This window comes from Artibeus jamaicensis, unplaced genomic scaffold (assembly GCF_021234435.1).
Source record: "Artibeus jamaicensis isolate MK-2021 breed Jamaican fruit bat unplaced genomic scaffold, CSHL_Jam_final contig_729, whole genome shotgun sequence".
Classification (NCBI taxonomy): Eukaryota; Metazoa; Chordata; class Mammalia; order Chiroptera; family Phyllostomidae; genus Artibeus; species Artibeus jamaicensis.
The window spans coordinates 6,676,567-6,690,383 of NW_026521939.1; the positions used below are offsets into that span (position 1 = coordinate 6,676,567).

The 13,817-nt window shown below is 51.5% G+C and overlaps 1 protein-coding gene across 1 annotated transcript; it reads left to right on the top strand.

Moving 5' to 3' along the window:
• The first annotated feature begins 2,703 nt into the window (after positions 1–2,703).
• On the top strand, positions 2,704–3,060 carry TNP2 (transition protein 2). The gene is given in 1 exon segment (XM_037151227.2): positions 2,704–3,060. A coding segment is annotated over 1 exon segment (357 nt).
• Positions 3,061–13,817: the final 10,757 nt, after the last annotated feature.

Here is a 13,817-nt window from a genome sequence, read left to right on the forward strand (position 1 = left end):
AAGGGCAAGTGATGTCTGAAGGAAGAGGCCCCTGCTGTCCTTGATTCCTACCCATACCCCTGACCGAGTAACTTGGTCGACCAGCTTTGTCCTTTTGTCCAATTCCCAGAGATCTGCCTGCCCATGCAGTCACCCGGTGAACATCTGTCAGCCTCTTCTGTATGTGCCAGTCTCTACGGGCTCTGAGATGAATAAAGCGCAGTCTCTGTCCCACTGCACATGCAAGCATGTGGAAGTGGGGGGTTAGCAGTGGAGGTGTGGGGGGAAGACGGGGGCCCGGAAAGAGTTTTCACAGCATGGCCTCCAACCAGCCCAACCGAGCCCACACAAGGCAAGGCCACAGAACAGAGCCACATGTGCCTTCCGTAACCCCTCTGGACCCCTCAGCAACCACAGGGCAGGACAAGGGGGAGCTGGACCTGGGTTTGGATGCCGGCTCTGCCACTGACTAGCTGCAAGACTCCGGGCTAGGTCCCCGGGCTCTCTGAGTCTGCTTCTTCTTTGTAAAATGTAATAACCACACCTGCCTTATAGGGTTCACTAGTTTCTTGGGGCTGCTGCAACAAATGATCACAAAGTTGGCAGCTTAAAATAACAGAAATTTAGCCCAGATCAGCGTGGCTCAGTTGAGTGTCATCCTGCAAAGGGAAAGGCTGCCCGTTCGACTCTCGGTCAGGGCACATTGCCTAGGTTTGGGTGCAGGCCCCTGTCATGGCGCGTGCGAGAGGCAACTGATCAGTGCTGCTCTCACACATCAGTGTTCTCTCCTTCTTTCTCCCTTCCTTCCCTTCTCTCTAAAAATACATAAAAGCTTTAAAAAAAATAACAAAAATCGATCCTCTCACATTCTGGAGGCCAGAAATCTGAAATCAAGAAGTCAGCTGGGCCGTACTCTCCCTGGAGGTCCTAGGGGAGAACACTTCCTTGCCCTGTACAGCTCACGGCGGCTCCTTCTTTGCTTCTGCCTTTACCTGGTCTATTCTCCCTGTGTGTCTTCTCTTCTGCCTCTTATAAAGATACTGCGATTGGACTCGGGGTTCATCTGGGTGACCAAGACACTCTCCTTAATTTAATCTCGTCTACAAAGATGCTTTTTTCCAAATAGGGTCATATTGACAGGTTCTGGGATTAGGACCTGGATATATCTTCAGGGGCCACCATTCAGCCTCCACAACAAGAGGCCACTGTGAGACTCAAGGACTAAGCTGCCTAAAAGAAAGGGGGTTGCCCAGAGCAGAGCTATAGGAAGTGCTCAGTAAATGAGGGTGGTTTTCACTGTGAGTGAAATGACATGCTTCTCAAATAATCTCAAAGTTGCAACAAAAAAAAACGGGGGCAAGAATAGTATGGGAAATATAGAATCTAAAGGACTTGAGACACATGGTATAAACTAAAGGGAGGGTAATGGTGGGGATGGGGGGCAGGGTGGAGGGGAATGAAGGGGGGAATAGAACAACTGTAACAGCATAATCAATAAAAAAATTAAAAAAAAAAAGAAATCGACTGTAATGAAAGTAGATAACAGCAAAGCCTCCTAACAAGAGGCAAAGTGTGCATGAGTGACAGAGAAGAAGAAGTAGACATGGGTGAGGGGCCTGCCAGGGGAGGGGGGATGGAGACTGAGGGGGTTTCATGGGGAAGAGGGGAAAGATGCAGGCTTGAGTGGTCAAGAGCTACACCCCAGGGCGTTGGCCAAGGTGTAGGCAGGGTTGGGCTGCTATTGCTCACAGGACTTCCTAAACAACACAGGTTTGGGCTCTCTTCCATAGGTGCTGGGAGATCTGGGTTGGGGCTGGTGTGATTCCAACTATAGATGGGGCTTCATTAGCAGGGAGCAGGGGTAGAGTCAGGAGGCAGGGATATGAAAGAGGAAGAGAGTTTTCAAGGACCTCTTGTGGCTTGACAGGCGCCTCAGGTTCACAAGAATACCAGGAAGGAAGGAATGACATCCCTTTGTCAGATAAGGAAGCCACGCCTTAAAAACAAAATGATAAACCCAAGATAGGACAGCAGCCCAAACTAGGATTGAACCTGGCTCTAAATCTTGCTAGAAAGTGGCTTGCCCTGCAGGCCCCAGGACCACCGGTCAGCCTATTTCATCCATTATCCTTATCATTCATCTGATAAGCCATCCAATCCATTCAACAGTATCAACTACCCACCCTGCAGTCAACTATCACTGGGGTCAGGACTGTGCCCTTGGCCTCTAAACTTCCTGGGTGGAATAAGAAAGAGCTGGAATTCTTAGCCAATGTTTACTGAGCTCTTCCTGTGGGCTGGCCCTGAATCAACTGCTGGACACAGGGTCTCATTTAATTTGTCTGGCACCCCTAGGAGGTAGGTATTCTTATTGTCCCCACTCTATAAAGATAGGGGAACTGGGGCTTAGAGAGGTGAATGCCCAGCTGAATGACTCATAAAGAAAGGAAAAAGCAGATCTGTGATGTGGACTCAGTTCAGTGTGACCCAAGGGTCCCTACCCTTAACCAGCAGATGGGGTTACCCCAGAGGGCTCCTGAAAGCTGCCCCACCCTGGGGGTTGGGGTATGTAATAGAGGGCTTTGTCCTACTGAGCCACACCTGTTACACCCTTGTCAAAACTGGGCCTGACTATAAAACGAGAGGATGCCAGGGACTCTGTAAAGCTTGCTGTGCTGGAAGAAGAGGAGGAGGCAGCTTCTGCCCCTCCAAGTGTGGCCTCCCATGGACACCGGGACACAGAACCTTCCCATCATCCACACCCAGCCCTAGAACAACTCTTAGCCCCAAAGCCACACCTGCAAACAGTGCGACTGCAGCCACCACTGCCAGAACTGCAGCTACAGCTGCAGCCGGAGCAGGAGCTCCAGCCACCCTAGCCCACCTGGCCACCAGAGCCAGAGTCCAAGCCCCAGCCCACCACCAAGATGGCACAGACACACTATGCATTCCTACCACTGCCGCACACAAACCACCGCACATTCCTGCAGCTGCACCAAGAAGAGAAAAAACTTGAAAGGAAAAGTGAACAAGAGGAAGGCGGTCAAGAGGAACCAATAGGTGTACAAAACTAAGAGGTGAAGCTCAGGCCACAGAACTCCCCAGGTGAGGGGGAGCTGCCCAGCCAGACTCTGGGGCAGTGAGGTGAAGCCTGCAGCCTGCTGGCTACAGCACAGAGGAACCACAGGCAGTGATAAAGAAGGAGAGTAAAAACTATGGAAGTTTTATACATAATGCATTTTGCTGGACTAGTTCTTCAAATAAGCTAGATGGGTTGATTGGGAAGGTGGACAAGCGCCAAGTTAGCTAGGTGGAAGGATGAATGGTAGACAGGAGACTAGGTGGATAAATAATTCATTAGAAGGGTGGCTAGGTAAAGAGATATGGTAGAAAGGTTAATAATTGCTTAAGTGCACTGATAGACAGGTGGATGGATAGACTGAAGAATGCATCAATTAAATGAGTGGAGTCTGGATGTGGTTGGTGAATGGATGGTGAATTGGTTAAATAATTGACCAGGTAGGTGGATGACTAGATCACTGTGGACAAAAAAATAGGTAGGTGAACTGACAGATGGTTAACGGGATGGATGAATTGAATGGACCAATGGATGGAAGAACAAAGGTTTGGACTGAAAGTAGATGGGTAGCCTGGATATAGCTGAAAGGATGAAATGAATGTTGGATAAAAAGACTGGGATGACTCATGGATGGGCCACGAGTCATCCCAGTCTTGTCTTTTTAAATGGTTGGGATGGATGGATTCATAGATCAAAAGGAACTTGGTGAAAGTCTATGCTCTACCCATGCCCATATTTGATTACAAACAAGCAGTACAAGACCCATGGAAGGGGGCTAGTAACTTCATGAAGTACAACTATTAAAGGTCCCTTTCCTATTCCTTTCACTTAGGGCAGAAACGCAACCAAGACTGCACTGCACGGCTTGCTCCTGTGCCTGCTCCACCCCAATGAGAAACACCATCGCACGTGGAATGCTAGAAGGAAATAAAATTTTTTGCAGGAAGATGTTATAAGTGTTTTCTATGTGACAATGATTAAAGCTGTACCCTGGATGACTTTCCTTGAGTCAGCATTTTGAATTCACTGAAGGTGTCGTGTTTCAAGAGCACAAAGCAGAAAAGCTGGGACGTGCACCTTGTGGTGAGACCTCATGAAAGCGTAAGGCGCCATGGCATCATGGGAGCAGAAATGAATGGAGGGTGGAGACGCCGAGAAGTTTTCAAAGTAGAGGGCAACACTCTGCTTGTGCAGAGCCCTCCTTTGCCCTATGGCTCACACATCTGTGTATACAAGCATGTACACACAGGATCCCACAGGCCCACACACAGTTGACGTGATCCAAACACAGTAGCCAGCCCAGAGGTATGGCAGGAGACAGGTGGGAAGAGTGGTGAAGCAAGGTAACATGACGCAGAGCAACTCTGATGGGGTTCCAACCAAGGAAACAGCGCGTGCAAGAGCCCCAAGAGGGGAAACAACTCGGGGTGTCCCAATGATTGGAGTAGCTGGTAGAGGGTACACAGACGGCAGGAAAGGAGGTGGGAGTGCCAGGAGGGGCCAGGCTGTGCAGGGGTGTGCAGGCTGTGGAGAGCTTGGACATTATATTTGGTGTGACAAGGTCTAACGTGTATTTAAAGACTGTGCTGGCTGCTGTGTAGAGGCTGAATTGCAGAGGGCACAAGGGACAAGAGGAAGAACCATTGCTAGACTGTGGCCGGGAGAGGGGGACAGAAGGATGGCACTGGAGATCTCCACCACACATGGGCTGAAGGAGCGAGTTCCTCCTTCAGCAAACATTTACTGGGCGCCTGCTTATAAAGGCATTGGAGTAAGAGTTAGAGGGAAGAGAGAGGTGAGGAGAGCCCTACAGGCGCATAGGTTCCAAATGAATGAGGAGATAAGATACTGTGTCATTAAATGATTAGACCAATTATCAAGAGAAAACTTGGGTCTTCTCATCCATAAGTGGGTCTCTTGTTGGAAGGCTGGAGGGTTCAAGGAGACCAGGTGTGTGAAGTTGTGGACCTACTAGGCCCAGCACATAGTAGGTACTCAGTGACACTTTACTATTATTAACTGGGCATATAAAGCACTAGACAATTTTTTAAAACATTAGTTGCCAGATAAAAGGATTAAGGAATGGTCGGGGTCCTGTGTAAATTACCTTTGGACCTTCAAACCCACAAACCGTGGTTTTAGGGTCAGACTCTGTTTTACACTGGCTCCCACACTCCTAGCTGGGGACCTTGGGCTGGTCACACTCACTCTGAGACTGATTTATCTCATCTGTGTAGCTGGGTAACCATTCCAGCCTCAGGGAGATCAGCAGCCACAGGTGTGTAAAGGCACCTGGCCCAGGACTGGCATGTGGTTGCTCTCACTCCCTTTTGTGCATGATTTGGCACCTGGGCTGAAGGAACGAGATGGAGCACGTGGTGATGGAGAATGAATCAGACGTGGACATGATGGGGGTGCCTGCAGTGCAGGGAGAGGGGCCGAAAGGGGGCTTATTGTGGAGATCCTTTCGTAACAGATACATATATCATTTCTTTAAGAAAATGATTTGTATCTCTTCCACTTAGTTACATTTGCCATTTCGTTGTGACTAATATAATATGTCACAGCTCAGTAAAAAAGGAAGTCCGAGTTCTGCAGAAGGAGCAGTGGCATGCTGTGGAAGGTCCTCTTCCAGAGCTCCACTGTGTGGCCTTAGCAAGTCATTTCCTCTCTGTGCCCCAGTCACCTCCTCTGTGAACTGGGGGCTAAAATACCTCCCTTGAGGAGTCCCTGGGAGTTCGCTGAGACGATAACCATGCAAGCCTCTAGCAGAGGGTCTGGGACAGTCGGCACTTACAGCAGGGAGTGTTCCAGGTTGACACCACGCACCTTCTTAGAGTGTGGGGAAGGGCCCAATCAGGCTGAGGAAGTGACCATTTACTGAGCACCTACTAGGTGCCAGACCCTTTGACATAATACACTTCCACTGAATCCACATGCCCTCAGCGGGGGGCATCACTATTCCCACTTTACAGATGAAGAAGCTGAGACTCAGAAGTGAATTGATTTGATCAAGGTCTGCTGGAGGGCAGGTCTAGGACTGGAGATTCATCCTTTGCCCCAAACCTCCCGGTTCCTATCTAAAAATGTAAAACCACACACTCCCATGACAGTCATTGAAGCCACAGTGCAAAAGAGTTTGGAGAGCACTTCTAGGGAGCACGTTTAAGGGAGAAGGTAGAGAGAGCGGGCCTGGGCAGAGAGTCCCTTGGGTCAGGGACTCTGAGCCCCGCTCACCAGAGGACTTCCCTATTCTCTGAACAGGGCCTTTTATAATATGACCACTGGAGGTGTAGAGACACCATCTCTACAACAGAGGAAGTGAACTGGGAAGCAGACAGACTGGGTCACATGCATGGTTTACAGACCCACCCTTAACCCCACATTTCCCTGGAACTAAACATGCAGGAAAAAAAAAAGGGACACACACACAAATACCCAGTCACATGTCAAAGAAGTCGCCACTTAAACCCACTCACATCCAGTGACCTCAGTTTGCGTGAAGACCCCCAAATCCACACACACCCTCCCATAGATGCGGGCAGGCTTGCACCTACCTCCCCTCACACTGAAACGAGCAAGCACTCACAGGCACACATCCAGCCTCCCACACTCAGACACATGATGACAAGAGGAAAAACATCAAACCACAGATTCATTCTTTCACTTGTTTGGTTTGGGGTGGGGCAGCAGTAGTTTGAGGGCAGGCCTGCTGGAAACCCAAACTCAGGAAAAAGAAACAGACACCCGATTCGGCCACCGAGAGGCTACGCGGATCCTGAAGGCACCCTGTCTTGCCTTTCTGGTTAATTTCGGTGGGTACTGAAGTAAGGTGAGGTCTGGGTAACAGACACAGCCCCGCCCGTGGTAGGGCTGGGTTCAGCTGCCCGGGGCACTGTCACTGCTGCAGGCCCTAGATGTCACTAGGACACCCAGCAATCCTGGGGGAGGAGGGAGCAGTCAAGGAAGAGGGTGCAGTGCCTGGGATGAGATGCCCATTTGAGAAAGGATTCAGGATGAAAACATACATCAAACTCTACAGCTACACAGACCGAGTCAATGCCAAGCTCCCCCATTCGCTCTCTGGGTGATGCCAGGCCTGTCTCTTAACCTCTCTGAGCCTCTCTGTACCTCATGCTTTGTGAAGAGGTCCAAGGTACCATGCTGTTCTTGACTGCTGCATCCCAAGTGCTTGTGCACATTAGACGTTCAGTGAATATTTGTTGAATACACGAAAGGGCAGGCATTAAAGCAATGGCGAGATGCCACTTGGGTACCTGTTGATGGGCCACAGTGGAAATGGTTTGATAGAAACTGGGGAAGGCATGGGGAAGTACATCAGGCCAAGTGCTGTTGCCAAGAGGGTGAATACGCACGCCAGGTCGGCGGGCCGCTGACGGTGTCCGTTACAGTGTTTCTCACACGTGTGCTGAGATGCTCTACAGGGAGGCTGGGGGCCATACTGTTGACAAGAGCAGAAAACTGGAAACAATGTATCTGCCCATCCACTGGGGAGAGCTAAATAAACATGGACGCGGCAGTTTAAAAAATACCATGTATTTTAAAGGAATGAGGTTGATCTATATGTGATCTATCCAGGTTGCCAGGATATGTTGTTGGGTGAATATAGAGAAAGATAGAGAAATATAGGGCAATACAGAGAAAGACCCAACGTGTATAAAGGAAAAAATTCTACACAAAGCAACACTCTATTCTTATAGGAGAAAATGCAGTATGTAAATGCATTCAAAAAGGTCTGGAAGGACACAGGTCTGGGGAGGGAAAATGCTTTAGTTGTTTTACACAAGGAAATAATAAAGTAAATTAAGGGACAGAAAAGAAATGTGCAGCAGTGAAGCATCTACTAGGACAGCAATTGCTCAGCAAAGCTTTGTTAGCCCTGAAAAGAGATAATACAAGAATGTTGAGCATAAACTCTGTTACTGCAAAATGCTATCTTCACTCAAGCCAATGGCATCGACCCTTCCTGGGCTTGGTAGTCTGGGCAAGGTGACTCAGAAGGCTTTCCCCAAAGGACACCTGCCCTAGGGCAGGGAGAGGCTCAGTCCAGCCCATTGCCTTCTGGCAGCTGAGCCTCTGCCTGTAAACCATTACAGTGGCCCTGAGTGCCTCTCCTGCTTAGCTTAGGCTCATCTCCTGCCTTCTGCCACTCAGGTCCTCAGTTTTGTTCTCCAGACCTGTGTCTGTACTGTGCTCTGCCAGGAGTGGCCTCCCTTCTTTGCCTTGGGCTAAGTCCCACTTGCTCTTTAAAATTCTGGTCAAGGGTCACCTCCTTCCAGAGCCTGCTCAGGGCCCTGCTGGCTTGGCCAGGTGCCTACTCTAGCACCAGCAGACACTGGGCTTTGCCATATCATGGGCATGGTTAAAACTGCTGCTGGTCAGTGTGCCCGGAAAGGAGATAGCTCCTCCCACTGAGAGAACCAGGCCAAATTCAACCTCTTGTTGTGGCTCCCGCCCCTAACAGCTTTCTCACAGTGAGGAGTCAATGAGCTGAGGAGTCTTCCTGCCCCTACTTTCTACGGGCCCAGCCTGCAGAGTGTCAGTGCTTTTGTCTAATCTCAGAGATTCTGCAAATTCTTTCCCACCCCCACCCATGTCAACTGCCAAGGTTATCTGCTACTGCTTCTTGTTGTCAGCTGCTGAAACAGGGTAGGGTGGGAACCAGAGCAGCTTATTAGGGAAGTACGTAAAGATAGTTGTGAATAGATTCAGGCAAGGTCCCGAGGATTTGCTGATGAAAAGGCACTGGACCAGCTTTGTGAGCAAATTCTTAGAGCCACTGGATTAAGTGGATTTGCCTGAAGCCCCAGTGCTGAGAGGGGTGGGGGAGGACCTGCCACTGGAACCAGGTCTGCCTGGACCCCACAACCAGTGCTCTCAGAAATCCTCCTTCTGGCCCCTCCTATTGTGCAATTATGAACACAATAATAGTGGCTACTTTCTGAAAGCTGGTTAGTACCAGCTACTTCTCATCTCTGACCAATCTGTCCTTTCCTCACCTGTCACACGGGGATAAATGGGCCTGCTGGAAGGTTCTCATCACGTCTCCCCAGGACTGTGGAGGAGCCGGCCTGTCATCACGTTGGAGTCCGGCCACCGGCTCGTGTCATCACTCCCCGGCCTTTCGGTCTCCTCTGTCCAAGAGGAGAAGCTTCTTCTGGGACTCGAGCATCCCCAGCTAGCCGCAAAGCGCCCCATCCATGATAGCACACAATCCTTCCTGCTGTTGGGAGGGGCTCGGACCACAGTCTACCACACACAGTGAAGTGGGGCTCCCCCCCAAACACCTTCACCAAATTCCGCCAGCTCCCTAAATGGTGCTTTTCTCATCTGGTAAGTGGCGACGCCTAATTTGGAGAACCATGAGAAAAAGGAAATAAGACAAAATACCAAAAAACTGTCACCAGCAAATGGCAATCCCTTTCCCAAGGTCTCCAGGGGCATAACAGCCAACCCCAGAGCTCAGGCCTCCCACAGCATGCAAGTCCCAGTGCTTCCTTAGAGGAGTCTTGACACCCACTTCAGGGGGTGGGGTGCCGACATCCCGAGCCGGGGAAGTGGGCTCAGGGTGGACTCCCAGCAAGGCCCCGCCCCATCAGCTGGCCGAGCCCTAGGCCTCACCCCTGCACTCACCCCTTGCTCCCTACACACCCCTCCTTCCTGGTTCTTCAGCAGGCTACTTGACTCCCACCTCAGGGCTCGGCACTGGCTCTTCTACCTGCAGTCCTCGTCACATGCTTTTAGAAAGACCTCAATTCTCATGTCACCATTTCTGAGAGGCTTCCGTGACTGCGTTACCTCACTCCTCCTCCTGCCCCATAAACACCTTGTGACTTCCTTTCTCCATGTTTATTTCCCACATAGCACTTACCACATGTGAAAAAGACCCTGTGAATTTACTCTCTGTCTCCCCTAGGTCTGCTATAAGACCTATAAGTCCTCAGTGCCTAGCAGACAGTAGGCACTCAATAAATGCCTGCTGAATATATACTGAAGTGAAACAGATATGTTTTTACCCCTATATTGCAGATAAAGAAACTGAAGCACAGAGAAAGTAAAGCCTGCTCTGGGTCACATGCTTATTAAGTGACAGATTTAAGCCCAGGATGGCTGAGAGCAGAATCTATGCTCTCCACCCCATGGTTTGGGGCCCCCAGAAGCACAGACCCCCATGGGAACTCTGGCTGCCCCCCGAGTTGGAAGAGGAGTGCTGAGGAGAACTGGGTGAGAGAGCGGTTTCAGGATGACACATCCTGACCAGGTGCCGCTTTTCCCAGCAGGACTTTGCCAAAGTTGGGCGTGGGGGGGGGGGGGGGCGGAACCCTACAGAACTGAGTTCCGCAGGCTGGGCCCCTTACTTCTGGTTTGCCAGGGCCCGCCAAGTTGGGGAAGAGAACCACATCACATGTCTGGGTGTGGCCAAGCAAGCTGTGGACACAGGGATGACCCTGTGACAAGAAGTCACTTATGCTGAGCACGTTTTCTGTGCCTGGCACTTTGCTTCAGGCTTTGCATGCATTGCTGCTCTATGAGGTATGATACTTCCAGAACACTTTTTTTTTTTCCAGAACTCATTTTGCATGGGTCAAATGAGGCCCAAAGAGGAGAGCTGCTTGCCTGAGCTCACACATCTGGGAAGCAGCAGGCCTGGAGTCCACATGCAGCCCCATCTTGCTGTGGACTCAGAGCTCCTTGGGGCTGCCATGCCGCCTACTTCATGTGAGCCTAGCACCAGTCCTCCAGGAGAACGGCCAGGAGGCAGATACTTGGCAATCAGCATATTTCTTTTTCCCTTTTGGCATCTAGATTTGGTTTCATTTTGAACTCAGGGCTTCAGAAAATGAAAACAAAGCTATAGTAACCGTCAGTGTTGGCACTGAAGAGAACCCACGTGGGTTAAGCAACTGGGACCTGACTCACCACGCTTTCACAACCAGGATCTGGCCGGGTTGGAGGACGGGGCTAGTCCCATTGTGCAGGCAAGGAAACTGAGACTAGTAGGGCCCAAAGCCACAAAGGGCGAGACAGAGGCTTGGATGCCAAGCCCTGGCGCTCACCAAGCTCATAAATAAGAGGGAAGCTGGCACACCTGCACCCACTCTTTCCCAGGCTGGCTCAGGATCCAAGTGAATCTCTGATTTATTTCTGTGGCATCTACTATTTTTCCAGAAGACAGACCAGGATTTGAGAACACCGGGTCAGGGGGAGGGAGTTTACAATGCAGTGGGCAAGGACAAAAGCTCTGGGGTCTAATACCCTGTGTATTAATCTCAGCTCTGCTCCTTCTAAGCTGTGTACCCCTGGGCAAGTGACTCCCCTCGGCCTCAGTTTCTCTCTCTGTAAAATGGGCAGGTTGGAAGGTTGTATGCCAATCCAATGGTCTAAGGAATATAAAGCATTTATCACATAGTCAGCTTAGGCCAATACATCACAGGTACCAACAAATGAAATGAAGGGGCTCCACAGGAATAAATGGGAGGATATCAGCAAGATGGGAGGAGCGAGAGAAGGAGGCCCTAGTCCCGATGGAAAAGGGGTGACTCTCCCAAGTAGCCACGGAGACTGTCCGTGGGGGCTGAGGACATATGGGCCATCAGCTATTTATAGATCTCCCTCTGCCCAGAGGCCTGGCAAGGAGACACGTTGGCAGGAAGACAAGTCACGCAGGAGCCAGACCAGCCCGGCCACTTTCTCTGGGCCTGGGCTACCTGCCCCAGCTCAAGTGAGAAGAAAAGGAGGTGCTACCCCTCTCCATGGCCAACATCTAGGAGTCTGGCTTGTCCGGTGAAACTGTTCTCCGATTCTGCCTGTGCCTCTTCTAATCTGTGCTCCCTGGGCTAGGACTTCTAAGATGGGCATAAGGAATAAGGCCATGTGTCTGTGGGCTCCAATGTGCTGCCATACCCACAGGTACCCTTGGGTGAACAACAGCAACAAGACACCTAATGAATGCTCATTATAAGCCGGGGACTATTCTAAGCACTTGACCAACCCATGATCACTCATTTAATCCCCACCGCTATGAGGGAGGTACTATTATTATATTTCACAGGTGACGAAACCAAAGCAGTGGGGTTAATTACATGCTCAAGGGCACAAGGCTAGAAAGTCGAAGATGTAGAATTAGAACCCAGGTAGTTTGGACCCACGGTCCAGCTCTGGAATGACCATGGTACCTGACCACTGGCACATGAATGGCTCTGCATCTTTGTCACCCTCTGCACACAAGTACACACACATGCATGCACATACAACCCGGGACCACCACATCAATGACCAGCACTAGCTGCTGTCACACACAAATCAGGGAGGCAATGGAGTCCTAAGCAAGATTGATTCTGGGCCACCTCCTGGGTTCAAGGGGAAACAGGAGGGGGGAAACATCAGGCCAGGAGGCAGGCAGAAAAACCAGGCATCAGGGCTTCAAGGAGAGGAGCTGGCTAGGCTGCTTGAGAGCCGCCTGTAGAGGGCAGTGTGTACCAGCGTGAGGCCAGCCACCGTGCCCTCAGCCAGTCCAGTGTTCTGCATAACCCCCTCCAGACTCTGAGACTACCCACCCACCAGCCCCAACCCTCATGCGCTACATGTTCCAGTCAGGTACCTACTCCATGCCTTTCTACCACAGACAGGAACACTGGATCACACATAAATGTACAAAGTATAGCCCCCACCTCCCCCCAAGCCCAAGGTGTGAGTGCCAGGTGAAAGCAGATGCTTAACTGAGAGTGGGAGGGGAATCTACAAGGAAGTTGGGGAAGAGGAGGGCTGCCCGGGATAAAACAGTAGGTTTTAAGAGTCATCACATGAACCATCTTTTCACTGGGCTCCGAAGTGCACTTGGAGGTGCACAGCTGCTATCTCACCAAAATTAAAGGAGTCGGGTGAGCCTCCTCCAGAGCTTCCCATCTGCCGGGCACTGCAAATCTGAGCCCCTCCCCGAGCCTCAGTTTCTCCACCAGGGGAGGACGAGCCAAGTCCTCCTGGGACCTTGCCGGCCCCGCCCGGTTTCTGAGGAACTCGAAGCGCAGTGGAGGTGCCCTTCCTGCGCTACCAAAGGGTTCCTCCGAAGCCTTGTGGTTAGGCCACGACTTCCTGGGAAGCCCAAGCCAAGACCAGGGACAGCAGCAGGCCCGGAGGAGTGTGGGGGTGGGCTCCCGGGGTGGGCTCCCACCCCCCAGGCTCATGGACTACAGGGTAAGGGCAACAGCCGTAGTCCCGAGGGATCAGAGGCTGGGATCTTCAGGCTGGACCCCAGGTCGGGTGGAGGGGTCTGGCTCGAGCAGAGAAGGCAAAGATCTGCCGAGTTGGGTGCTGAGACACCTGGCGGGGAGAGGCGTGTCAGGGCTAGCCTAGGGCACCCCGAAGGGCTAGGCTGCAGAAATCCGCGACCAAAGGCGGGGGGGGGGGGGGGGGCGAAACAGGGGCACCAAGTCCGAAGGAGGCATCCGAGAAGTGGCTAGTGGGTTCAGGGGCGGGGCCAGAGACCTTGATGGAGGGTTCCTAGGGCAGGTGCGACGTTAAGCCAGGGCAGGGGGCCTCCCACGGGAGAGTCTCCAGTGTATGCAAAAGGTGGAGCCGGTGTGGCTTCCAACGCTGAAAAAGAAACCGAAAGTGGCGCGGAAGAAGCCTGCAGGGGGGTGGAGCCTCTAAGGGGAGGGGCCTCCTGTAGATGGGCCCCGCCCCCCCAAGCCGATTTAAAAGGCTGGTGCAGGGGCGGGCTCCGAGCAGAGCGAGCTGC